A 27635-nucleotide genomic window follows, 5' to 3' on the forward strand; every position below is an offset into this window, starting at 1 on the left:
TAAACTAACAATGGGTTGTTCTCTCCACATTCAATTAAGCAAAGGACGGAAAACATACTCCTGTTAGTTAAAGTTGTTGTAATTAGGTGTATGTTCGTTGTTTGTACATTGATTAATTAGATATTGATACAGTGACAGCAACAAATATTGGCGTTCAACAAGCTTCAACACAAACATGGTCAAGGATAAAGCATTATGCAGCATGTTAAGCAACATCAAACGATGTTTACATCCTTGGTCAAAACTTTAAGATAAATCAACAACAGTGAGGAATCTTAAAAAACACTTAACAATAGTCCTTTATATCCACACATGAGAAACAATACAAATAGTTACTTGTTGGACATTTAATTCTGAATGAACCTTTTACAGGTTCCTGGAATTTATGACAGGAAATGGTACTTTATTTGATCCCCTATCATACAGCTGCAAATCTCCTCCAAGAAGGCAGCCTAGATGTGCTGTAATATGGACAATACAGACAATGTAATATTCATTATAGTCATTTTGCTTGAATACCAAAGGCAGTTAAGATTGGAAAACATGGATATTTATAGCTCATAATTAGTTTTAAGATTCTAAATTTATTATCACTAGAGGCATGTTATAATAAACTGGGACAACACTTAACAGCCTTCATTTGACTGGGATCTCTATTGGGATGTGATTGATGTAACATTTCAACGCAACCCAGCAGTCAAATGGATCCTCATAGAACAGCAAGCAGTCCTACCAAAGCAGATCGGACTAAACAGCTCCAACATGTCTAACTGAAAGTCTCTGAGTAGTTGAAAAGACTGGATAACCTCTTGCTCTAAAATCTCCAACTTGATGTTAAAAAATCTTGTTAGCTCTTTCTGAATGTTTGTGAGCTATGAGGTGTCATGGACTGCGGAGGGAGGGCGGGGGACTTCTTTGTTTGGATTCTCAATTACAGCCTAGGAGAGAGAAAGATTAAACAAGCAGATATTTTAAGAGTATTGTTAAGGGTATATGTACACATTTGATTTTTGCTCTCCTCATTTGTGAACCTTCAAGTAACGTAAAAATGGATGTTCTTGCATATAAACATCTATAGCAGACAGTTCATCACACCTGTGGCCTTTACCTGTTCCCTTTCAACCGTTCTCCCTTTCTTTAAAAGTCCTAAACCCTGGCCCCCTCCGCATTCCTGCCCCGGCAGCCTGGGGCTAGCTGTGGCTCTGGGGAGCGATGCTGGAGCAGTCAGTCACCAGCAGGCCCACAGTGCCTGGAGGGCTGGAGACTGGGGTGGCAGTGGCCACCGTGGCCCCAGAACTGCTGCTGCCGATGGCGCTGGGAGCGGTGGGATCTGCCTGGGTGGCGTGTGTGGCCATGTGACCCTGGAGCTGGGTGGGGGTCTTACAGTGAACTCCACATAGCTGGCACAACAGCACACCGCCAGGGCCTGAGCCTCGGCCCACGCTGCTCTCTTTCCACTCCTGCCCATGGTGCTTCTGGGCATGGACGCGCAGGTAGGTCAGTGTAGTAAAGCCTGGACAGAAAGAAGAGGTGGACACTTCGCTTGATGTAGGAACAATATTACTCAGGAAGATATTGAACAATTCAGGTTATATTTAATTAGAGTAGGTGGGGAGAGAACAGTGTGGATAAGCTGCCAAAAGATGCAAGCGCCAAAATAATTCATAATCAAAACATTAAAGCACTATCAAAACTCACTGCGGTTGCACAGGTGGCAGACATGATGCTGGGACTGGTTGTGGACCCTCATGTGATCTGTGATGTATGCAGGAGAGAGCAGCTTGCCACAAATGTGGCAGGGGACTTTGTCCTCGTGTCTGATCATATGAGCACGTAGCCGATCCTTTGTAGCAAATGCTGACTCACATGTCTGCAAACAGGATAAGGGTGTGTGATAACACAGACGCATACAATACATATAATACACACAAAGACTTCTTCTTGATCTCTCTTATTCACACTTAAAATGCAGACGCATTACATATGACCAATTCCTTTGATCTCTGCACATTCCTACATATAAAGGGTAAACAAACAGGCTTGAGGACATAAATACACAGAAAGGTCAGAGTATCAGTACTCCTAATGAGTTTAGCCTGAACCGAATGAGTCCCTTTGGCTAATACACTGCACTGCGAAATCATGTTCTGAATAATCAATAAATAAGCCTGTGCTCAAGAAAATGTTGGTAGTCTGAGAAAGTTTTTTTTTTGTTGTTTTTTTTTTAAAGCAGGTAGAAGGTGGGACTTTGATGGAAAAAAGTTTTTAAAAAAGAAAGAAAGAAGTAAAGACAGAGAGCCAAAAGAGAGAGAGAGAGAGCGCGTGACAGAGGTGAAGGGCGAGGGTGGCCGACACTGACATTACCGGACACTTGAAGGGTCTCTCCGTGGAGTGCACCTGCCGCACGTGACTGTTGAGATGGTCAGGCCTGGAAGCGACAGAGAGGGCTTCAACAAATGATGCATCTCAATAGAGTACTCAAATAAACCTAAACAACCAAGGGCTAAGGAGGTAGTCTTGTCACAAACATAAGAGAGGAGCAAACCAATTTTTTCTAAATCAAATTTTCTAAATTTTCTAAATGTTAGTGTAGGTCAATGTATATATGTGTATAGACATGGTGGAACTGTGTCGGTGAGTTATGGATGGGGATAAATACAGCAAGAGGTCATCTTTCCCTTGTCTCATTGACCCACTTTCTGTCTCAAATTAGTAATCAGGGCGTCTCTCACCAGCTTTCAGTATAATGACAGCCATTTAATCTCTACTGCAAGCAAAAGTGAACAGGAGAGGACTCATTGACAATGTGAACTGTACACTGATCACTAACTTGTGTGCGTTTATGATTATAGAGCATATATTTAAAAAAAAGTTAAAAATAAGTGTTCTCTCTTGTGAGAGGATTTTCTGTATGAATGCTTACATACATTCATTGAAGTATGTTTAGGTGTCAGCAACATACACATATGTACCTCAGTGTTTTTTGCCTCTAGATTGGAGGGCTGTGTTTGTGTATATGTTGTCTCTTACCGCGAGAAACCCTTGGCGCAGTGGGGACACACGTAAGGTTTCTCAACTCCTCCCTGGTGGGATCTGACGTGGTAGCTCATCCGGTCCTTCCTCTTAAAGCGCTGCTGACAGATGGGACAGGAGTATGGCTTCTCATCCGAGTGGGAGAGCCGGTGCCGATTCAGATGGTACACATCACGGAAAGCCTTCCCACATGCCTCACACGCGTGATTCTTCCTTACCGGATTAGGGTTTGGGTTGGGGTTAGGACTAGGATTAGGGTGAGGATTTGAGATTGGGATTGAGATTTGGATTGGGCTGGTAACGCTTGGGTGCTCTGTAGCATTGGAGGTTGGTGCAGTCTGCAAAAGATTCCGTAGAGATTAAGGGATCAGTATGAGATTTTGTTATGATGCTGTGCACAATTTAAAAGGACAACACCCACAATCAATTCAATAAATAAATAAATAAATACATAAATAAAACAACCTTTTTATTTTAAGTATTTCATCAGATATCACTGACTACCAATATTGAATCTATGGAGTTAGTAAAGGTACACATCACTTGTTACACAATCACTAACACAGTGCCCTGATTGTGGGAGGTTACAGGCCTTTTGAAATTGACTCATCTCTTCTAGTTTGATGGTGATTTTGCTGAGCACTGAAGAGGAGATGTAGATATAAAATAAAGACAGAGATAAACAAGGGGGCAGAATGAAAAGACTAAAGCAGATCTTTAGAAGGGGAAGGCACAGCAAAAAAAACCAAAAAAAAACCACACAAACAAACAAAGGACCAACCTGTACCATTGTCCCAGTAACCACTACAGCAGCTGGGAGTGGCTGGGCCACTGTCATGGCAACAGTTGCTGGAGTAATAGATACAGCCACCGTCTCCACCTGTTGGTTGCTGATCGAGGGACGGTGGGTCATGGGGTCCGTAGCCGTTGGAATTGAAGCAGGAATAGACAGATGGAGGAGAGAGAGAGGAATAGTCTGCCTCTCCACACGTGCACCTGTCTTTCCTCCATCCACTTTCTCTCTGGCTGCTCTGTCCTTCATTTTCACACCAGTGTGAACAGACTGGTGACGTCGCAGGTTGTAACTGTTCTTAAACTGCTTATTACATATGGAGCAGATATGAGCAGGCCGGGCAGGCCGAGGGACAGGTTTAACTGAAAAAGAAAGAGGGGAATAAATGAGGTCAAGAAGGAGCCAGAGACAGGATATCACTGAGTGGCGTACGAATGAAAGTAAAACCAATGCACATCCAACTACTCATTTATCTGCGCTTCCATTTTGACTGCCCTGAAACTCCAATAAATAACTACTGCGATGATCTCTGAATAAGATCACCTCATCACCAGACTGACCAGAACTTCATCACTAGAGTGCTGATTTATTTAAACAACTATCTAATAAGTTCAGACAACTATGAAAGAGAGCAGAAAACCTTGACCTCTGTTTCTCCTTCTGGCCCCTCCCTCACCTGGCTCTGGCTCCTCATTGAGCGCTGCTGTGTCCACTGTGGACGGAGGTGGGGCTATGTGCTCTGTGGGAGGGTCCGGGTGAGCGTCAGTGAGCTCTGGCAGCAGATCTGATTGGAGGGTAGTGTCCGTTTGGGATTGCGAAGGAGGAGTCTGTAGTTGGAAAGTGCAAAACCACAAATTTGAAAATAGTTTGCCTTTTTGTTGAAAACCTCGTGGGAGAATGGTACTCTAGTTCACAACATAATTATTTCAAGACAAATTCTCCATTTAACTTTCAGCACTGTTCACACACGCATCTTACCTGAAAAAGGAAATTGCTCCAAGCTGCATCCATCTTGAGGGGCGATGATGAACTGACGTGGTTATGATAATTTAAAGCAATTACGTCTGAGACACAGTACGCGGATAAGATCTCCCTTTACGTCAATTATCTAAAATGTTTTACCTGATTTGTCCGTTACGAAAGGAGACTAATAACATGAACGATGATATAGTATTAAAAATGTTTAAGATATGAAAACACGCTCCAATGCCGTAAATTAACTTACTATTCAACTAGTATTAAAACACGATAAATTAAAAACAAATTTTAAAACTCTTATGATATTAACAGGCTTCACAAAGTCTTAATTTTCTAAGCGAATATATCGCCACATTCGCAAATTAAAATTTAACAGTCATATTTATCATGCTTTAAATAATACATCACATGTAGTTTTGCTGGAATGGTGGCTTATAAATGAGACAGCTGTGTGAAAAAATCATGCAAAAATAACACAATGTTCAAAAATGAGATTTTGATGTTGTCTGTGTACTCAGCGGTCGCTCGGCACGTATGGCGTGGGAAAAGCAACCTAGTTTATTGTAAGATTCCGCTTCTGGGCCTGAGCGGTATGTGAGCAAGCCTCGGTGTTGCGTTAAATCTTATTCCTGTCTGGCGAGCGGTTCATCGGTCGTAGTCCATGGCTCCGCCTCGGCATTTCAATCGAGAGGATGACATCTTTCTTTTTTTTCTGTAACACTCTCCCTCCCACCCTCGCTCTTTCTTCCTTTTCTTTTTTTATCCCGTCTTCTCTGCCCCGCTATCTCCCCCACCGCCGTGTCCCCCTTGTTTTAAAGGGATGGGATTTTGAGTGAACACCCCCTCTCTGTCCTCGTCCCCTCCTCCATCCGATGTTTTCGAGCAGTGTCGTCCTCTCGCCCCCTCCAACGCACGGATTTGGCCGACGCAAAATGGCAAAGTAAATCACAATAAACATACACAAAACACCGTATACTATTTCCTAAAATCAGAAAACCGTTCGCCCAGCACACAACAGATCCTCGGTGGTTGACAGCTGGACGTTCGGATGAAAAAAAGAACTGGCTGTGAAAAAATGTCGCAGGTCCTTAAAGGTAACGACTGACGCAAAACACACGCAGACGCAACATAGAACACAGGGCAGGTTAGGATTCTGTACACCGATAAACTTAAACCACCGTCATTTAAACCAACAAGCACAGGAAGAGAGCATGGGAATATATAAATACTGTAAACAGACTATTCAATACTCTTTCCACTGTATAAAGATATTTTTATTTCCATATAACCAGTTACAGTACAGAGTACGTTTACAGCGAGGAACACAATACTTATAGCGTCCCTCTACCCGGATCCACTAATACTGTACAGTTATATTATGGATGACAGGATTTCTTTTTTTTTTTTTTTTCTTTTTTTTTTTTCTGGGTTATGAGGTCACAAGTACACTCAGTTTTAAAACAATTGAGAAAATGGCACTCATTCATACCAGCACAGAGCTAAAAAGTCATATAAGCGCTAAAAGACAGAAACAGCAATAAACAGTACTACTATTAATAACAATGAAACAAATACTCAATTTCTATACAATTCATTTTTCCCCACACAAGGAAAATACCAAATGCACAGCCTTCTATAACTCTGCAAAGGGGATGAGGTGAGCAACAAAATAAAACCTAATTTAACAAATGTGGCAAAAATGAAAAATAGAGGTATTTAGATTAAAAATAATAATAATTCTGATACTTCTCCATTACATTATTACTAGCAATCTATGAATAAATAAACGATCACCAGGGTGACTTTAGATCATCACAACTCTCATCCATCATGGTCCTCCTGCGATTATCAAAAGCAATCTGGAGTCAGCCATCGCACCTGTTCACCCCGCATTTGTCAGCCCTGCCCCCTTGCTCCTTCCTCACTGGGCCTTGCTCCGCCCCCTTTCACGTTCAGCCTCATCGATAGCAGCCATGTTGCAGGAAGCTGTGATGAGGTGTAGGACGCTGATGCCCGACTTCAGTAAACACACCACGCCACACGCTGCCAGTAGCCACTGTAGCCACACTACACACACACACACACAGTTTACACTTACATGTCTTTGATGGGTTCTAAGGAGATACAACCCAACAGAACCAGGTATAAATGTGTGTATCTAGGCAGAAAGAGAATATAATAACTACTGCTGACACTCACCCTGTGGTTCCTCAATGTAGTACATCACATAGAGCAGGCAGTAAAATAGCTCATTCCCCATACACATGCAAAAAAGCACCGGCTATGGGAAAACACAGCAGTTAAGAGGGGCCAAGGAAGAAAGCATGTGTGCATGTGTAGAGCACATTACCGAATAACATTTAACATTTGTTTCTGTGCCAGAATACCGACCACTCAGACATATGACTATAGGTATACATGTGTGACCATTACCCTGGAGGTGTAATAGATCCGGAGGATAGGGTTGGCAGAAAGGTCGATGGTCTTGTGACTGGTTGCTCCTTTCATCATAGAACTGAGACAAACAGAGGGAGACAGAGAGAATAGAAAACAAAGTTTTTGGGTCATCACTGAAGAATGGTGAAAAATCTATTTTCTACCACCAGCTGATTTTACAAACTGGTAAATTCAAATAGTATCTTCTTGTTACAGGTGTTACCAAGCCAGGACCCCTGACTAATAAATTGCTACCAAGCCAGGACTCCTGACTAATAAACTGCTACCAAACCACCACCTAAAACACGAAAATGAACCATGTTAGTTTTTCAACCAATAAAGTAAAACAGAGGAACACCTCTATACCTCTGTAATATTAGATATTTGCAATAACAATTTGAACATGCAATTTGCTTAGTAACTGAAACCTTATTGAGTCCGATTTCCTGAACTGCTAGGTAGAAAGCCTTTGGCATGTAATGTGTTACTACAAGCAACCTCATCATTAGACAAAACGGCCATTCATTTTGAAAGCTGTGTGACTGACCTATGCAGGTGTAGCCAGTGGCTGGCCACATCCAGGCTCATGCTCAGCTGGAAGAGGAAGGTATAGGAAGGGTAGAGAAGAGCCAGGTTCACCAGCAGACACATGGTTGCACAGCGGTCAGTCAACATGTCCAGCATTGCACCAAATTTAGTGCCTGCAGGTGTGGGCGAGAGACAATGTTACTTAAGAGCAGACATCACAATAACATCACTAGAAAACAGAGACGCGTGAACGTACTTGCCTTGATTGAGGGCTCTAGCCGCATGTCCATCAAACGCATCTAACAGTGCACTTAGTAAGTAACAGAACACTGCTGGTGCAGGACAGCATGGCATTAAATAGAAGGCCAGCAGAGCCAGAATAATTCGGGCATAGCCTGTGCAAAAAAGGAAAGAGGAGTGGAGATGCAAGATGGGGGGGGGGGAGAGACGTATCATTAATACTGCCTGTTGAAGGGGAGGGGGGGGGGCAGTCAAAGGGCACCAGCTAGCTGCTCCAAGACTGCAGTTTTTTCCATGAACAAAGCCATATGCTATATGGCCAAAAGTATGATCCATGGGTCCCAAGTCCCCGGGTATTAATAGTTCGTTGCCTTCATCCCACTACTACCTTCAGCTAGATCAGCCTCCAGTCTTATATGGGAGGCTTTCCACAAGGATTTTGGAGTGTCAGTGGGAATGTCAGCCCATTAGTCAAAAGAGCATTTGTGAACACAAAGGCCTGGCTGAATCCCAAAGCTGTGCAGTGAGGATGACCTCAGGGCTCTGTGCATGCCTCTGGACATGCTCCACACCAAACCCATCACAATGTATTTATGGCTCTCATTTTCTGCACACAGGCACAGTCATGCTGCCGTGCCCAAATGGTTGCCACCAAGTTGGAAGCGTATGATCTAAAATGTCTGTTTATGGTCTAGCAGTAACATTATCCTTCAATGGAACTAATGGGCCTAGCCAAAACCCTGAAAAAATAGCCCCAGAGCATTACTCAGATTCCCCCAACTTTATTGCTGGTACTGTGCACTGTGGTAAAAAAAAAAAAAGGGGGTCTTCTATCCTACACCAGACTGCCAGACTAGCACTTATCACTCCAGAAAACAAGTTTCTATTGCTGCAGAGACCAGTGGCAGCCTACTTTACACCAATCCGGCTGACACATGGCATTGCGCATCTTAGGCTTGTATGTTGCTGCTTGACCATGGATACTTGTTTTATAAAGCTTTCGATGCAGTTTGGGTGCTGATAGTGATTCCTGGACCAGGCTGGAATTCTGTAGTGTTGGATGCAGACAACAGGGGATTTTTATGAGCTACAAGCTTCAGCACTCGTGGCCAATTCTGAGTTTCTGTGGTGTACTGCAAAGTGGCTGAGCTATTGTCGCTCCATTTCCCCATTTCACATTAATCCAATGGATGCTTCTATTTCACAATAATCACACTTACAGATGAACGGGGTAGATTTAGCAGGGCAGAAATGTCACAAAACTTACTTCTAGCATCCTGTTACTACGTATAAATTTACTGAGTGCTCCAGCACGACCTATTTGTTTACGCAGATCGCATGCCTATGAGCTTGATTTTATACACCCGTTAGCAACTGGATGTGTCTGAAATACTAGAATAATTAGGAGGGGGGCCCACATACTTTTGGCCACCTAGTGTATGCTAGCTAGCTAGTATATGTAGTCGACTCGCATCCTGTAAGCCATGGTTGTCATGCGGTCAGGCTCAAGAGAGAGAATTTCGTCGTTAAACGGCATCAGTTATTAAATTACTGTTCAAAATCTATGTGTAAGAAAAAACAAATGCCCATCACTCATACAATATTTTGCTAATTTCTCACACAGCACTGGCTAACGACTAGCAATGTTACTAACGCTATGGTCTAACGTAGCTACAGCAATAACTTGTGTTTAGCTAGGCTACCTGCAAAGAACGCGTAACTTACCAATCAGATTCGGGACGAATAGAAAGATATTTTCTTTGGCCATTGTCATGGCCGTAACATTTGATTAGAACGGAGATACCCTTAAGAATCAACTTGCGTTGCTAGTTAGCTAGTTCTCCCTCTTCCACCTCTTTTGCCATTGTAGTGGGAGCGTGATACGTGACGTCAGATTTCCGGGCTCTATGACGCCATAGTGGATAAGGGCCAGCGCCGCCGACACGTGGGACGAGCGAAAACTACGTTGAGACGGCAGCCAAACTGGTATGTCGCTTTCAGTTGGCCTCCTAATTATGATTTTTATACAGGATTGTTGAGTGACTACCACTTAAGAGTGGTGAGTTTGGAGAGGACGAGACAAATGTGCATGCATGTTAAAGTGTTTTGAAAGTTACTTTCACACTGCAGCACCACCTAAGGGTGCATCCAATGGATCAAAGGGTAAGCCCTTTTCCAGAACGTCGTCTATTTATAAAAGTGTGTTTAGCCAGCGCAAATAATCCCCAAAATACCGTTAACCGAGATAACTAGCGTGATGACTAGGTGACACACCGGGGTAGCACGTTTGGTAAGGACTGAGCCAAAGCTCTAGAATTTGCCGTTTTCTGATGCAACTATTAAAGGTTTTCAAAGTATGACAGAGATACAGCTTTTAATGAAGGCAGGGTGAATTTGGGGGGGGCGGGGGTGGGGAGTTTAAAGGTCCCAATTGTGAGCCATGGAGCAAAATGAAAGCATGTGCCAGCATATCACCCTTGCGTTATGAATCGGGATACTTTACCTGACCCGACAGGTAACCATTGTTACCATTTTAAAATGTGACCATTTTAAAAGTTGGTACACCCTTTGGGTGACACGAGGTTTTAAATAAGAGCAACTACAAATAGTACACAACACAGATATGCAACAAAACTCGAATATTTAATTTTTGTACTTTTTAATGACTTGTTAATAGTTTCTGTACATTTTCTATATTCCATTTCTTGAGTTCAGCTTTTTTAAAAACTTGAACAGTTTGGCGTTTTTATCTTAAGCACTTTTCTGCACAACCTTTTCTCTCTCTCTAGCCCACTTGTACTTACACATACATCCCCCGACACTTCAGCATGTGTACATGTATACACAAGGTACCCAGTGCTTGGCTTTAGAGATCCACGTTCCTCTAATACAGCAGAATGGGCATGGTGATGTTACATTTCTCTACCAATCCCACATCTCAGACCCCAACTTAAAACAACCCATCCAGAACCCTCCCCAAAAACAAATCCAGCATGTTTTGCTGTAAACATATGAATTGGCTGAGGTTTAGAGTTTTAGAGTGCCCCCATGCGCCATCTGCAAAGGTAAACACATTAACACATTTGATACAAAACAGGTTTTTTTGTAAAAAAAAAAAAAAAAAAAAGTTGAACACAACTAGTAAGAAAATGATACTGGGGAGGCTGAGAGTGAAAAAGATAAAACAGGTAAAGTAATTAAAAAACCCACAAGTGAGGTACTGCAGGTGGCTCTGGCGAGAGGATGGGAGAGAGAATATTAATTGGAATGCTGGTTCTTGTGAAGAGCTGGCAGTATGATGGTACAGACTGTTCAATGTGGAAATACCTGCAAGTTATACAAGATCTGTATTCTTATCAGGATGATTACAGACACATTTTGGTTGTTAGTGTAAACTACAAACAAAAAACATTAGAAAAAAATGTCATGGCAAAACATGCTGGATCAGAGGGGGCTTTATCAATTTACAATTATCTAGAACCTTTCTATATAGCTAAAATCCTCTTAAAATGTTCTGTACAAGTTTAATACTGGCTCTAAAATGCTACAATCCCTACAATGCACTGCTCAACAGACTCCTACCCTGAGACTTAATAAGGAATGCTGGGTGGGACAGTCTCTCCCCACCCCATAAAATGAGACCTGTCTTAAGTTCTCCATCACAGTAACATCGCTTGCATTCTCCACCTAGTGGTCAGCATTGGCAAAATAATCATCTTAAAAAAGGAGGAAAATAAAAATGAAAAAAAGAATTAGTTTAGAATTAGATAAAACAAATATTAAACCTACAGTAGTTGATAATGATATTCTTCAAGCTCTTACTTTTCAATTGCTGTAGTTCCCATAACAAAACTATTATCCTATACAAGAATTGAGTTAGTGCTTTTATGTACACACATTATATAAGTACAATATTGATCAAAAGTGTTTATCAGTGAATATCTTAAACCTTGCCATCAAACCTCTGACAGTTATAATACACATATATACTCAGTCATATATAAATGTGCAGTGTGTACGTATACAAATGGCCTCTGTACATTAGGGTTTGATGCACTGAACTGTAATCAGCTCGCTTATGGACATGTACATCATATATACATATGCCTTTGTAAACAGGGACAAGAAGATACATTTATCACCATTGTACTGCCCTTTGAATGGCTTTCCCCGATATGCCAGGTAGGAAGAAGAGGCCGTTGCTATTATCTATTACTGTTATCTTAAGTAGAACACCACAGAGAGGAACTGACAATTATTGCTCTGCCAGAACTAACGCTGATTTGCAGCATACCCATGTGAGGAGGGAGGATGGGGTTTAGGTCGAGTCTCTAGATGGCAGTGTGCGGAATGAGTGTTGAATACAAAAAAATTTCAACAAAATGTAAAAGAAATCTCCTTGTCCCTAATACAAATGTGCGTTCTATTTTGTTTAGTATGGTTTTAGTATTATATACATAACCACATGGCAATCTTTTTAAGCACCCTATTTTATATTTAGAGAAATATCTTTAAGACAATTTTTTGAACAACTTGCTATTAACCATGATGCACGTTGTGATTGCCTCTCTATTCTGATCTCCCTTAGTAATAAAGCTCATATTAGCAGTTCAACAATCATTTCTGGGTCCTTAAAGCTCCAATGAGGAACTACCAGAAAGGTTCCACGTCAGCACCAGAAAGGGTTCTTTAGTGTGTTTGGTGGTCTAATAATGTTGTCGTTGTTTGAAAGTGTCAGTGTAAGTTGCTGTACCTAAAGCTGCCCTGGCAAGTGTGGTGATTATTGGCTGGAATTTAATTACTGATGGGGCCTAGCAGTATTTTCTGCTGTAGCTGCAGGGAAGAAAAAAGTCAGTTTGGTAGACATTACTGATGACCATACTATGGATCTTGACCGTTTGCCAGAAATGTAGTGTTGGTTATGAGGGTGTGCGGGTTCTCCGCAGCAAGCAATTCAAGCACTGCCCTTTCTAGGAAGAGCAAAAGCCCGAGGTAGCCTGTTGAAATTTTATGCTCTAAAGACAGATGTTTTTGTTCCCCACGACTGCAAAACAGTCCCCAACAGAACAGGGGGGGGGGGGGGAGATGACCATCCTGTCCTACAGTACTGACATTACTCACTTCCCATTTCCTCCTCCCATTCTCAAGCACATACTTTCCCTCTCATATGTGACATCTCTGTCCATTACTCCATCTATTACTCCTACCACCAGCCTCCCCCTCCCCCCCCCAACAGTAGCCCTGAGATCAATCTGTCGTACAAGGAAACGTGACAACTGCTGTGCGCTATCCAAATACTGATCAGAGAAAGAGCCAATGCCTCAGATATGGCAAATTCCACCTGAATTATTGTTAAAGGGGTGGAGTCAATCCACTAAATACTAAGCAAAGGACTAATGAACCCTCTAAACACTGAAGACCCAACCTCAGCACCTCCCCTGTTTTCCATGAAACGTTTAACGGTTTGTTTGTTTTTTGCCTGCAGTTTAGGAGTAGGAGAGGTGGGAGCCATTGGAGATGTGAGAGGTGACGGACGTGCTGCGGCTCAGGCCAGGGTCTCCGGCTGAGCCCCCAGGCCCACCTCCTGACGCTGTCCTTCTCAGGGGCCCCGGGCTGCTCCTAAGGGCCATCAGACTGGGGCCCCTCACCACCAGGCCTTCACCCCTCCCACCGTACCCACCCTGAGAGGAGGAAGAGGAGGAGGAGGATGGGGGAGAGGAGGAGAGAGAGATGGGGGGAGGTGGCGGTGGTGGAGGGAGGAGAGCGAGCGATTGTGCGGAGGTGTGGGTGGAGAGGTGGTGCATGTGACCGTGGGAGTAGGCCGAGGAGGAGGAGGAAGAGTGGTGGTGGTGGTGGTGGTGGTGGTGGTGCTGGAGGCCTCCCAAGCTGCTGCCACCACCCCCCCACTCTCTCTCTCGCTCCCTCTCTCGCTCGCGGCTCTCGCGGTACAGGAGCGGCGTGCTCTGGTGATGGTACTGCTGCGGTACGTAGTGGAGTCGGTGGTGCGACGAGGAGGACGAGGAGGACGACGACGAGGCCGACGACAGGGAGCCCGGAAGGCCTCGCTGCACCAGGCCGTCCAAGTCCCTCTCGCTGTCCCGCTCCCGGATGGAGACAGACTCGCCTCGGCTGAACCCGGCCGAGCTGGTCTGGCTGCGCCAGGCTGGGGGTGCCGCGGAGTTCTGGATGCCGTGGCTCCAGTGGCTGCCCGAGCGGGGCACGGGGCGGGAGGGCCAGCCACCCGGGCCCGAGGACGGCGGGTTGGGGTAGCCCTGGCTGTAGGCCTCGGCGGGGATGCCCGTCAGGGCCATGTTGCTGAAGCCCAGGCGCATACTCTCCGAGTCGAATGCCTCGATCTCTCGTGCCTGCCGCTCCAGCAGGGTCCTGATGCGCTCTGAACGCTCGTTCTGCAGAGACAGCATCTCCTCCTCAATCTGTAGTGGAGGGGGACGAAAACCATTTAGGCAGCAATAAAAAACACATTTCAGCTTTCTTTCCAAAAAAGCAGCACTTCACAGTCTGTGTGCGTGCATACGTGCGTCTCTCACCCTCTGTTCGAGCAGCGCTCTGCGGATAGACACTCTCTGCTCCAGGTCTTTCACCTCTCGCTCATGCTGAGAGTCTGTGTGCATCTTGATCTTGCTCTGGTAGGCGTTCAGCAGCTCCAGCTCCTGTTGCAGCTGCATCCGCAGCACCTGGTACTCCGCCTCCTGCGTCTCATCCAAGCGCAGCTGCCAAGAGGAACACACAGGCCACATGTCAGCAGAGGAACAGCCAGTCACAACAGGACGGATTTGGAGAATTTGGGAGATGTGGGAATTATAGTAATTACCTAATGGGAGGTAATTATTGCTGCAAAATGTGCTGTACAGTGGTAGTATAACGTGATGAAATTTAAGACATCTGCCTACATAGCATTTCAGTGTACATAATGTTTCACAGTGAAATACTGATACAATACTTAATGGGTCCCTCCAGGGTAGGAGTGACTTAATGTTTAACTAGTGTATCTGTAACAAATAAACAATCTACTGACACTGATATAAACTTATATCAAAACATCACTTAGTCCACAATGGAGCTCCATCATGCCATTCTGAGAGTGGTGGGTCAGGTTAGGTCAGCACAGAGTTCAAGGTTACAGCTGAGGTTTGTTCAACCTGCTTTCTGGAATACCCATCTGGTAAGCTCCTAATGAGGCAGTCAGCCAAGCCTGCTCTTGAAATGACAGCACAGCAGCCTGCTTTGTGTTTGTGTTTACGTGCGCGCGTGTGTGTGCGCGTGTGTGTAAGAAGGCGGTATCTCCTTGCCTTACTCACAGCCTGTGTGGACAGCATGTCGTTGATGGAGTGGTCGTACTGCTCGGCCAGGATGGCCAGCTTGCGCGTCTGCTCCTCCTTCAGCCTCTTCAGCACGGCCTTGTGGTCCGCCTTGGGCGTGCTCTCCAGCAGGTGGTTACGCAGGGCCTTGTACTGCCGCGTCTGGATCTTACACGTGTCCTGGAACTGACGCTTGATCTGCAGCTCCTTTGTCTGTAAAGGGCGGGAGGCAGAAAAATGAGATAAAAGTGGGGAAAAAAATGGGAAAGCACCAAACTGCAATATGGTAATATAGTAATGGAGTATTTATATACAATGTCACAGTCACAATGTCCACTAAAATGAAAGCTCATCACAGTCTAAAAACAAAACACTAGGTAATGTAATAGACAATTAATATGCATGGATGACACCATGTGAGGGCGGACAGACGCGCGTGCGCACACCCCCACCCTCCTGGGTACCTTCAGGCTCTTGGGCTGCTGGCGGGCCTCCACACTGTGTTTCTGCCGCAGCTCCTGCTCCCGCCGCTTGTTGTAGTCCATCTGGTTGGCGAGCTCGCTCTGGTGCTGCGTGCGGATCAGGTCGGCTCGCGTGCGCTGCACCAGGCCCAGCTGCCGGAACTCCAGCTCCTGCGTGGACTCATGGTGGCGCAGGAGCATGGCACACTCCAGGTCCTTCTGCGTCTGACGCTTGTTCAGCTCCTGCACGGCCACCAGGGGCGGAGCACGGCGCACGGGTGAAGGAAGAACACGACGGCACAGCTCGGACAATTTTGTGAGCCCCGGCCCCCTTTTTAAACGTAATGATCCAAGGGGGAGCCTCACCTCTCTGAGCAGGTCCTGCTCCAGGTTGTGTCGGGCCAGCAGCATCTTCCTCTTGTACTGGCGGCACTGCAGCTCGTAGTACTGCCTCTGGCGGCGCAAGAGTCCCGCCTCCTCCTCCGCCTGGATCTGCTGCAGACACTCCTTCTGCCGCACAAGCCATTCCTGCTTCTCCCGCTTGGGTGTGGACTGGTTCTCACTCAGCTCCTGCACACAGTCCACGGCAGCAGCGATAAAGCCCAAAGCCACTAAAGGCTGTATGTGATGGGAACAGGTCTTCGGTGTTCTGGCACAACCACTCTTATTTTGCATAATTATATATTATATATATTGTACATGCTATATCCTAAAAATATCCTGCACAAAAGCTTAAACAAGATATACATGCAATACTCTTCAGGTTTTTCAGACAAAGAAGAATGTTTTCCTAGATTGCAGAATACTACAGTTCTTTTAGTAAAGTAACTAAAATGCCCATTAGTGTCAGACATAAAAATCCTTGTGGAAAATTATATTGGACCTAGGACATCATCTACCACTATTTGTGCTCCTTAAGGTGAGATTTTACTTCGGTCTTGACTTGTCTATGATTTAATTAAATGCATAGACAGATAAAAGACTGGTATCATTGTAGTTGATTTTTGCAAAATACATAGTTAAGTAATCTGGTCCAATCACATAATACCAGCTCACTCGGGCATTCTCGCTGTGGTTAATCAGATCCTAACTGGTCTGCAACCTGTCAAACTAAGTAGCAAGTAAGCTAAAGATAAAGTTTAAAAAGTGAAATAAAGCTTTACTGTTAATTACGAGGTAATCAAGTATTTAGGTAAGCTAGCAGTGCTGTGGGACTTCAGCACTTGAGCTAAAATAATATTGAGAAGTAAAGTTTTCCTGATCACAATAAACAAAATTATTTCTGACACTGCTGTAGTACTCTCATCCTGTGCATGTCTGTGCTTGTGTGTGTGTGCACGCACGTACTTCTTTGAGCTGCTCCTTGCGCTGTCTGTACTGGCGTTTCTGGGAATCCAGCAGGCTGGTGAGCTCCTTCTTCTGCTGGCCCAATATGTGCTGCTGAAATTTCTTCTCCTCAGCCAGTGCTGCTTTAGTCTGGCCATCAACACAATAATTACACATCAACACACTGCAGTGTTTTCCGAAATGCTGGAAAACATATTTTGCCCCTGCTCATCATCCAGGTTTCATGCTTACTTCAACAGAAACTCCCCATCTTTCGTTATTAATGTTCTTGCCTAACAGTGCTAAACTGTGGAAGATTACATGCCGTTTCTGACAACACTGCCACCACGCTGTGCATCCTCTGCGTGCTACACACCCCCAGCCCGCCCCAGTGCAGCGCCCCCCGCCCACCTCCTTCTCCAGGATGGCCTGGTGCTTCTTGCTGAGCTTGTCAGCCTCACTGCTGAAGTTGTTCCTCTGGGTCTCCAGCTCCTTGTCCAGACGCAGCTGGTGCTCGTCCATCTCCGCCTTAAGCTTGTTCTCCAGGGCCAGCAGCTGTTTCTGGTGCTGCCGCCGCATGCGCTTGTAGCCGCTCATCTGCTCGCGCAGTGCTGAGCCCTGTTCGTGCTCCTGGATCTGCCGCGTGACCTGCACGGGACAGGCACGCGCGTGCACACATGTAGGTGCACAATTCGCTTTTTGCATGAATGTTTCAACGTCAAAAAAAAAGGCTGTGTATCTCAAAGTGATCAGCTGAAGGAACACAGGGGATTGGAGGACTGTTACTACACTCTCAAAGATGGAGAAAAAGGTTAAAGTCTGCTCTTTTATCACCATCATACCAGCCATAGCACCACATGGCCTTTATGTGTGTGTGTGTGTGTGTGTGTGTGTGTGTGTGTGTGTGTGTGTGTGTGTGTGTGTGTGTGTATGTGTGTGTGTGTGTGTGTGTGTGTGTGTGTGTGTGTGTGGAGTGAGGGCTGAGTGCTCTACTGATGGAGTGAGGCGAGGGTGCTGGGGTCTTTACCACGGAGGCTGTGCGGATGGTGGCGAAATGGTCGCGGTTGCGGTAGTGTGCTCTCCTACGTGCCCCGGCAGAAGTTTGCTGCTGCTGCTCCATCTCTGGCTGGTACGGGTCATCATAGATATTATCAGGACCCTAAACACACAAGCCCCCCGCATGGACACCGACACAGTTCCACACAGGAAAGCTTGTATTACTTATCGGAAAACTGCTTGTGGCTGTCCCGCCCCCGACCCCCAAGAACAATTCGGCACCGTCTGTCTCTCTAATACACCACCACCCACCCTCCAAATAAACACACAACACCCACACAGGAAAACATACAAACAAGTTACAATGCTTAGATGGAAACTGTAGCTATATATTAAGTAGTAACTAGTCTTTCGGCTGGGTCTTTTTCTCAAACACGCCACACCCCCAAAAGTGGTGGCACGCACACACACTCACAGACGGTCGGTGTTTGATGGAGCTGTTGGAGGTGACGGTGTGCTCGCCCTCCCCCATCATGGCCATCTCGTTGCTGTCATCAGAGCCATCGGCCAGGCTGTTGACGGAGGAGCTCTGTGAGCTGGCACTGATGGACATGGAGGGAACTGAGTGCGAGCTCTCCATGCTGTTCACTGTGCCTGTCTGCAACAGGTACTGCTCCACATCCTACACACACGCAGCCAAACCAAGCATGAGACAAACCAAGAGCGACAGAGAGAGAGAGAGAGAAAGAGACAGGCTACATTAAAAAAAACCCCAAAAAAAACGCGTGAGCCGTGCCTCCTCTTCCTCGCCGCCGTCCTGCGTGGGGCCGTTGTGCGTCTCCTGGAACAGGATCTTTTTCATCTTCCTGTACTGCAGGTTGTCCAGCTCCCTCACAGCGTCTTTAGTGCGAGCAATCAGATCCATCACCACGGATGGGGGGCGCTCTCGACACAGGAACCGATGCTGTGGGCAGACGGCACAGGGGAAAGCTCGTGAGGAAATGGGCCATCCACATTCCAAACTTGCATAGAAAAGAAGAGCAGGTCTTGGCCCGATGAGTGGGGCGTTAGGTGAATCTTGAGCCAAGCAGCAGGTGTGCATTTACCAGATACGCTTTACAAGAAGTTGTTTATATAGCACACCGGAAAGCTAATATACGAGCTTGACAAGCTAATGTGTCTTGATAAGCCAACATTGGTCCATACATAAAGTGCAGTATCGGAAACAAAAGCATATATGGATGCAAACATTTGGATGCAGATATTTAGAGCAGAGGCTCTCAAACCCTAGTGACCCCACACACTGCAGTTTAGTGTTACTTCAACACGCTAACAGACTCAGCTTAAGAAGGGCTTGATAATTACCTGAAGAACTGAATCAGGCACGTTAAATGATGGTGAATGCAAAAGTGTGAAATAAATGGTGTGCCAGAAAGCTCATCTTAGGTTCCACTGACGTAAGTCACTACGTGGGGTGGGTTAGTAGGATTTGCAGCTCTTTAAAATCAATACCATTGCCAGAATGTTAATATGGGTATTACTGGTCCGTGTGTGTCCTCCTTACATTGAGCAGTACGTCAGAGGTAGGCCTGTCCTGTGGAATCTTCTGTAGACAGGAGTCCACAAAGTTACGGAAATAATCAGACCTGAAAACGAAGGGAAGCATCAAGTTCCCAAAGAGTCTGAGAAAGGAAGGGCAGCATCTGGGTATATTTTTCATAAAATACAGTTTCTGTATTAGTCTTCAGGTTAAAATCTGCATGAGTCACGATGATACTGATCTTCTATTTTAAATCAATATAGAGACACAAACACAGACAGAACATAATCTTCCACAGGATATGCTTAAATAATTTAAGTAATGATGTTTCACATCTTCAACCCCTGCATCATGACACCTAAGAAATAATGTCACATTCAGTGTTTGCACAGTTGGAATACAAATATAACAGGCAGTTTTAGAATTATATCAGTAGAGAAGCAACAAGCAACACAAGACATTAAACAACCAGTATGGGTTGGATTGTGACAGGGGTCTGTATCAGCTATTCATGGATCTTAATAGTCCTCAAAGGTACTTGAAGACTTGAAATGTTCAAAGAGGAACTTTTGAAGCCATGGGTAATCCAAGCGAGCAGTAGCACAGAGACGGGAGTGGAGGTGCTCACCAGTGATTGGACGCCAGGACGGGGCTCTCGTTCTGCGCAATGTGATATAAGGCACTCATAGCGTTCATATTGAACAAGGGAGGCTTTCGCTCCGCTACAGACACAGAGGCAGAATTAATAAACATGAACAAAAACAAATCAGAATGATTTGTAAGTGAGAGAAAGAGATGAAGGAAGAGAGAAAGGGGGGGCACATTGGTTTGCAATGACAGCAGCTTATAAACTTAAGCTCCTCAGACAAATACCACACAGAACCACACTAAACCACCTGTCTACTACGGCCTAAAAACACTGCATCAGGGGCTGAAGATCAGAGGTCCACTGCTCGTTGTCATGGTAGCTAGCACTCACCCAGCTCTATGCAGGTGATCCCGAGAGACCAGACATCCACCTTGCCATCGTACTGACCCTCATCCATTGCCAAGATTACTTCTGGGGCCATCCTACACATCAGAGGTCAAAAGGCAAATGTCAAAAACATTGTAGGAGTCACAGAATGACTTGTGATAACAATAGAAGTAGGCCTTATATAAGAAGGCTGGATCATGAAGTTTATGTAACAAGGGTGATGACATTGTTATAAAGGCACTATCTTTGTGTGACAATCCACACGCACTATTATCACTCAAAGGAGCACCATCTATCTGTGCATGTTCACAGAAGACGACCCTGAGGCAAAATGGCTGGCAGTAAGTGAACGTTTATTGTTTACAGATTTCTCTCAGATACCACACAAGCCTGCTGTTACAGTGTGGGGGAGAGCGCAGCTATTAATTGTGCTTCAACTGTGTACAGGTTGTAGAAAAGCAATTACACTGTTCTTTGCTTTTTTTAATTCAATTATTTATAATGTATCTTCTGGATTTATTAAACTAAACCTTTTGATGATTATTATACGTACTAAAACACTGAAGCATTTAGAATGATTTGGTCCATTCTGGAAGGGTTATCATTAGCTTGCTGTCATGTGTTCATATTCATGAGGTGGAGAGCTGAATTTTTCTAAATGAATGACTGATGTTCTGTCTCACACTACTCACAGAGCAGAACCAGACACTTGGCTGACATACTCTTGGTTTCCAAAATGAGGCTTGTTGGTTTTCATCTAAGATCAACCGTCAACTCAATAACCCTTTCTTCTTATGTAACGTATGGCTGAAAGTGATTTACCAGTAGGGTGTGCCCACAAAAGAGTTGGCAGGGGCAACGATGGAGGCGGAGCCAAAATCCCCAAGCTTCACCTGACCTGGCTCAGTCAGCAAAATATTACCTGCCTTTACGTCCCTGGAAGAGAGAAACAGAGAAAACACCATAATTTCATGTCACAACATGTTAAAATGATCAGTTTCATAAGAACATCAAGAGAAACCACAGTTTTGTTAATAAAGACACCTCTGCCAAAATTCATTCATGCCCATTAGATAAAAGAACTTGTATCATCTGTGTTATATAAGCGTCAGAGAGGAGCAAGCAATGAGAAATAAACAGTAAACATACCTTGAGCAATAAATAGCAATAAGTACTCACCTATGGATCATATTGTGGGAGTGAAGGTAGGCCAGACCCTGCAGTGCACCATGGGTAATAGCAGCAATTTCCACTTCCTGTAGGGGCTTCTTATGAACTGCAGGGATAAAACACAGGTGGATGCAGTAATCAGCTTTCATCCAGCAAAATGACAAACTCTGTCTTACTAAAACTCTCAATGACATGCACTTCATCAAAAGTGTTGAGAGAAAGCATGGAGCCATGTGGGTTGGCGGTTTTGTTTTATATGCAAACATGGGGGAAGAAAACATGACACCACTGCAGAATAGCTAAGTATTTAAATATGAGGTGCAAAGAAACTGCAACAGAGAAAGAGGGATAGCATAAGAGAGAAAAAAAAAACAAAGAAATTGCGGGGAGGAAGAGGTCAGAGAACGGTATTAGTTGATGCAGAAAGATGAGAGAAAAGAACAACATTGAAAACAGAAGCAAATAATCTCTACTCACCCTCTAAAAGATCAGAGGCAGAGCCCAAACAGTACTCCATCACCAGCTACGTGGGAGACGAGAGAGTGGGAGAGAAACATTCAGACCCTCAGACACTAAATCACTACACTGAAAAACCTGCACACACCCCCACCCACAAAGCCGCATGCTTACCCATGCAGTGTGTTCCCTCAGGTAGCAGCCTTTGTACTCGATGGTGTTGGGGTGCCGAAGCTTCTGAAGGAACTTGACCTCTTTAATGATGTCCTGCCATTTCTGCACACAGGTAGACACAGCAGTAAAGTATGAGAGAACAGCAGGGACAAAGGTGACATTGCAGAGTGGGGGTAGATGGTGAACCACAGTGGAAGGGTTTAGCAACAGGCCTTCTGAATCATGCTCATGCCTGTTCAAGGCTGCAGCCATTAATAGTCTTTGGGGGGAAAAAAAATACATGATTTTTCTGCTTCAAACCAAAATATAGAGCCACGGTGTAGTCAGATATGCTCTGGTGATCTTCCAAACCCAAAATCTATGTCAAGTGTGTGTGTATGATTTTGTATTAAGCAGTGGCTTACTTACAGGGGACAGCAGGGAAAACACCCAACATGGCCACGTACCTCATTCGACTGTTTGCCACTATAAGACATCTTTTTGATGGCCACCACCTCATTGGAGCGAACATCTCGTGCCTAGTAGAAGAGGTAGCAGTTAACTGAACCCCACACTGCAGATACACACACGAACACTGCTAAAGCACATTCCCACACACTCATTCCCTGTGGATCCTAAGACAAATGAACTACACACACACAAATACACACTCATGCGCACCCTCCCCTAATCCATATTTTCAACTCTTACAAAGTAGACAGCTCCAAAGCTTCCATGGCCGATCTCTCGGAGGTCTGTGAAGAGTTTCTCTGGGTCATCTTTGTAGAAGAGGTCTGCTAGCTCAGGGTCCTTCACATTCCCCACACGCACACCTGCAGGCATGACCACCACCTGAGAGACACAGAGAGGAAATGCAAACTCTTTACGGTCAATCTCTACATTATAAACACCGCCCAAATTTACAACATGTACATTACATCCATACAACTAAAGACTGTCTCTCTATAGGGTGGGAGACTCTGACACGAGATAGCTATTCTGTGTTATTCTGATCGAGCAGCTATATTACCTCATTAGGAAGTTAAATTTAAAACAGCCACTGCTGTGAGATAAATGGAAATGCAAATAACATTTAAAATCCTGACCATGGTTTTAATAAGTTTAGGTGGCAGTCATGCTAGGTGTAATTATACACATTTGTACTTAATGAAGATAAATAAATCATTAGCTACACAGTTGAACAGACATAAAAATAAATCATGAAATCTGACATGCATGCACAAGTAGACTTATATTTACATTAATGGCATTTAGCTGACACTTTGATCCAAAGTGACTTAGAATAATGACCCGAGTACAATTTGAGCAATTGAGGGTTAAGGGCCTTGTGCAGGGTCCCAACAGTGGCAACTTGGCAATGGTGGGGCTTGAAGCAGCAACCTTCCGATTACAAGTCAAGTATCTTAACCACTAAGCCACCACTGCGCTTTATATATCCAGTCCAACAGTCAATCATTTCATTTTTCTATTTACTTTCACACTTGATCACCCAGTCATTCAGTGGCTTGTAATTTTCCATCACTCATTAAGCTCCATAACAATCCATTTATTTTTGACACCCTCCTACCGAACCTGCTCAGCTGTCAATAGCTCAAGATCTAACAAGACCTAACAAACCTGATTGTTAAAATCTATTAAGGCCATGACAGTTGCTCTCGGCACTTTACAAGTCATTTGTCCACTAATACAAAAAAGGTCATTTGAATATCTAATATCTAATAATATCTAATAACTACTCCACTATACACTATACACTATAGTTTCCTCTACATGTGTATGTGTGCACCTGCCTCAAGCATTTTGTGTTCCATACTGCAGATTAAGCATAACAGTGATACATCTAGAGTGCAATACTAAAAAACCAAACTCCTTCTGATCAAGTTATATTGACTTATTACACTTTGACTTAATTTATACACAGCATTAATGAGCCCCACCTTAAAACTCTGTTTTATAAAATAAAATCTGAATTTAGACTTGACTAGACAGAGCCGCTGGCTTCTCTAAGAGGTCAGAGAATCAAATGTAATGAATTACTGTCAACATTTAGACTGTGCTCTGACCTAGCATTACCCTCTTCCAACAAGGGTTCTGTTTCTCGATGAACAAAGTGTTAAGACAATTGGTCCTTTTCACAAGGGTCAATGATCAGGCATGTCTGTGTGGTACAGAGATGAAGATAGGAACTCCGATAAGAAACAGTAACTGATTACAGCCATTACTTGTTCATTTGCCCATTTTACGTTTGAATCAAACACTCACAAGGCTTGAGAGCCTAATTACAAAAAAACTGTATTTATTGGGGACTATACTCAAGCCACAACACATGATTGCATCTAGTGCATCTTATGACACCAGAGTAATTAAAACCTGGGTATGTGTTTTCTGGATCCAGCTCATTGATTAGTTTTGTATATGAATCATATGTATTGGAAGAGAGAAAACACTAAATAATACATTACTGAAGCTGTCCAAAATTGACATGGAATGACCAGTAGTGACATGCAAGCAGCGATTTCGCATCTTCCTCTACCTCAAGACAGTCCTTTGTGGATACCATAAACACTGATCTGTAACACATTTCACTAACTACATCGGTCAAACCCATCCTAAACAACAGACCAATCCAAAACCGGAAAAAAAGTACGGACTGTAGCCAGCTTCAATACAACGGATAACTAATCAAACTCTTTGGTGATTAATAAAAAGCACGTGGCTAAGGTGTAACTGCTGTTATAAGTTAGCTAACAATTGTGGAATCCCACAAGTTGGCGTACTTTTGTTAAACTCTCGGTTTGCTAACTAGCTTGTTCGTGTTACTTGCTAACCTAGGACAGATGACTAACGTCAGCTTTCATAGGACAGTTAACGCTCTCTTACCTAACCGGGGTTAACCTAGCTGGGTTACTTCACGTACTCCCACACTGTGGAGACACTTGCTAACAGCTAGCCATCCAGCTACTATTGCCAAGACCAACTGTTGCAGTCTCTCCGACAAAGAGTAGCTATCGCTAAACGTTAAAACCACGGAGAGCAAAACAGCACCAGAGAACAGCGTAGCTACTTACCGCGTCTTACAATGGTCCCTCCTTGCAACGAATAAAACCTTCTCCGGATCTCCTCAAAAATATCCGGAGCTAACGTTTTCTAGTTGGGCGTGCGTCTGGCCACTGTAAAGATTCAGTTTAAAACATTACCCATATTAATTAGCTAACGGCCGTTTATTTTCTTTTTCCTGACGCGTAACGAGTTCCCTTCTACGACAGTTGAATTCTTGGCTGGCTGGGTTGGTTGGTTGGTTGGTTAGCTCCCCGAGTCCCGCAATGCTAATCCAAACAAGCTAGGTAGCGTTAGCTATCGATCCTTCCTTTACTAGCTACCTGTTCCTTAGCTAGCTAGCAGCCTTGCCTAGACAGCTAGCTAACTGTTTCCAGTCTCAGTAAGGGGCGCGGGTGATATTCCTCTTCTCCGACTCCCGCTCCTATCATACTGTAACAGTTACATTTAAATTCGTATATACTTTGTATTGTTTTCAGTTGGATTGACTTCTCAATCTGATTGTCTTTCTATCGCACCCCTTTTTGTTCAGGAAACGCAAGATGGCTACGTGGGGCGGGAGGCAAACGGAAGAAAGGTAGGAGGTCACGCTCTTAAAATGTTTGTTTCCTGTGAGGTCTCACGCTGTATTAAAATCGCCATTTTTATGAGGGCAAATGTTGTGGGGAAACTCGCGGTCGTCATAATAGCCTACACGACAGTAGTCGTAGTAGTAATTGACCAGAAGACGAAATAATGGTTAACTTAGAGGGGTTTTGTGACCGCATTGCTATTTAGCACAGTTTGTGGAAATAACAAAATTACGCCTATATTACGCTCTGTATAAATCTTACTAAGTAATGGATATGCATATAACCTATTTTAGGCCCACTTAATAGGTCTAATGTAATCATAGTTTGTTACTCTAAGTGAAATACTTAATTCTTTTTTAAATTTCAGGACCACATCCTCTTATAAAGTTCAAAAATATTCTGATATCAAAATTTTAAAAATAAATAAAATTAATCCTTTTTCACCCTTCCATATATGTTTGTTTGTTTGTTTCCACAAAAGCCACCTCTTGATTTCTCCCATGTAAAGATCTCTTGCAGTAAATACAATAGAGTAATGCATGGGGTGGAATGAGTGATTACAACTGATCCTTTTGTGCCAATTATTTTAGTGTAGTCTGTTTCTCTCACATCTAAACCTGTTTGTCTGGAAATGTTGTGTACTTCACTAGAATTTTGAATCTCTCTATGTCTCTATCTGAGGTGAGTAACTGTAGTGTACTTTATAAAAGTATATATATTTAGATATAGTCAAAATTGCAGTGAAGGTTTCCAGAGGAACATGACAATTCAGACATAGGCCCAGCAACCATTTGTTGAACACTATGATATCCACTGTGAATCACAGTAAGTAAATGTAAGTATCTCTATTCAATAATCTTAATTAAACATAATATAGGACATAATATATTATTTTGATAGACAAGACATTGAGGACGTTGGGAAAAGGTCAATATGCCACTAGAGGGTACTCAGTGCTTGCAGTTATGTTTGTTGTAGAACAGGTTGAATTAGCTTGTCCAACATTGTGCGCTCCATAATAAACTTTGTCTTTCCGAACATTTTCAGCAAATTTCAACCTTGTTTTTTACTGACTGCACGTTAGTAGATTGTTTAACAACTGTTAATCGAGTGCAACCTTGTAGTTGTATTACGAGTCGATACCTTGTGATGTTGGAGTGAAAGAAAATACTGCTCTAACTTCCTAAAATGCGCGCGAGCTACAACATGCCTTTCCAGTTCCCACTCCTTTCTTTCCCACTCCCACTCACTTGACGTCACCTCATCTTCCCTTCACGACAAAAGTTAACTGGACTTTAATTTTCTTAATCTAAATGAAAGGAAATTTAAACTATGTAAAGACATGTGAAATAAGCAAATTTGAAAATCTCTGTATCAGTAACAGGCTATAGGCCTACATTATTTATTGATTTAGCCTTTACTCTACCTGATTACTGAAAACGTCATTGTGGCATTGTTCTGCTTGCTTGAAACCTTTATGCTGCAGAAATTCTTTATTTATTTAACTGAATGTACTTTTCTTCAATACATGTTTGTGTTCTGTTGATTTAGAAATCACAATTTACAAATCACAATAAAAA

General features: G+C 43.8%; 3 protein-coding genes across 4 annotated transcripts; all 3 read right to left on the reverse strand.

Moving 5' to 3' along the window:
• Positions 1-63: 63 nt before the first annotated feature.
• Positions 64-5892, reverse strand: maza (MYC-associated zinc finger protein a (purine-binding transcription factor)). The gene is made up of 8 exons (XM_026997916.3): positions 4805-5892; positions 4503-4653; positions 3815-4188; positions 3031-3371; positions 2365-2428; positions 1699-1870; positions 1109-1513; positions 64-938 (listed from the first exon to the last, which is right to left on the reverse strand). Exons 1-7 carry the CDS (start codon positions 4835-4837, stop codon positions 1191-1193), a joined length of 1458 nt encoding a protein of 485 aa, XP_026853717.2. The 5' UTR covers positions 4838-5892; the 3' UTR covers positions 64-938; positions 1109-1190.
• A 303-nt stretch (positions 5893-6195) lies between these two features.
• Positions 6196-9903, reverse strand: cdipt (CDP-diacylglycerol--inositol 3-phosphatidyltransferase (phosphatidylinositol synthase)). The gene is made up of 6 exons (XM_026997908.3): positions 9734-9903; positions 8029-8163; positions 7788-7941; positions 7238-7319; positions 7004-7085; positions 6196-6871 (listed from the first exon to the last, which is right to left on the reverse strand). The coding sequence occupies exons 1-6, from the start codon at positions 9780-9782 to the stop codon at positions 6726-6728; spliced, it is 648 nt and encodes a 215-aa protein (XP_026853709.1). The 5' UTR covers positions 9783-9903; the 3' UTR covers positions 6196-6725.
• A 733-nt stretch (positions 9904-10636) lies between these two features.
• Positions 10637-26050, reverse strand: taok2a (TAO kinase 2a). Of its 2 annotated transcripts, none has more exons than XM_026997884.3 (20): positions 25495-26050; positions 23117-23257; positions 22873-22944; positions 22427-22528; positions 22274-22319; positions 21806-21902; positions 21449-21562; positions 20630-20721; positions 20279-20372; positions 19675-19756; positions 18907-19074; positions 18586-18792; positions 18142-18273; positions 17526-17762; positions 17136-17264; positions 16155-16358; positions 15792-16031; positions 15328-15540; positions 14557-14739; positions 10637-14442 (listed from the first exon to the last, which is right to left on the reverse strand). In XM_026997884.3, exons 2-20 carry the CDS (start codon positions 23246-23248, stop codon positions 13495-13497), a joined length of 3492 nt encoding a protein of 1163 aa, XP_026853685.2. In that variant the 5' UTR covers positions 23249-23257; positions 25495-26050; the 3' UTR covers positions 10637-13494. The 2 variants fall into 2 exon arrangements, with proteins under 2 accessions (XP_026853685.2, XP_035383292.1); XM_035527399.2 differs by having other exon boundaries at positions 15319-15540.
• Between the last annotated feature and the right edge of the window lie 1585 nt (positions 26051-27635).

The sequence above is a fragment of the Electrophorus electricus genome, chromosome 3, assembly GCF_041902795.1.
Source record: "Electrophorus electricus isolate QZ-2024a chromosome 3, ASM4190279v1, whole genome shotgun sequence".
Lineage (NCBI taxonomy): Eukaryota > Metazoa > Chordata > Actinopteri > Gymnotiformes > Gymnotidae > Electrophorus > Electrophorus electricus.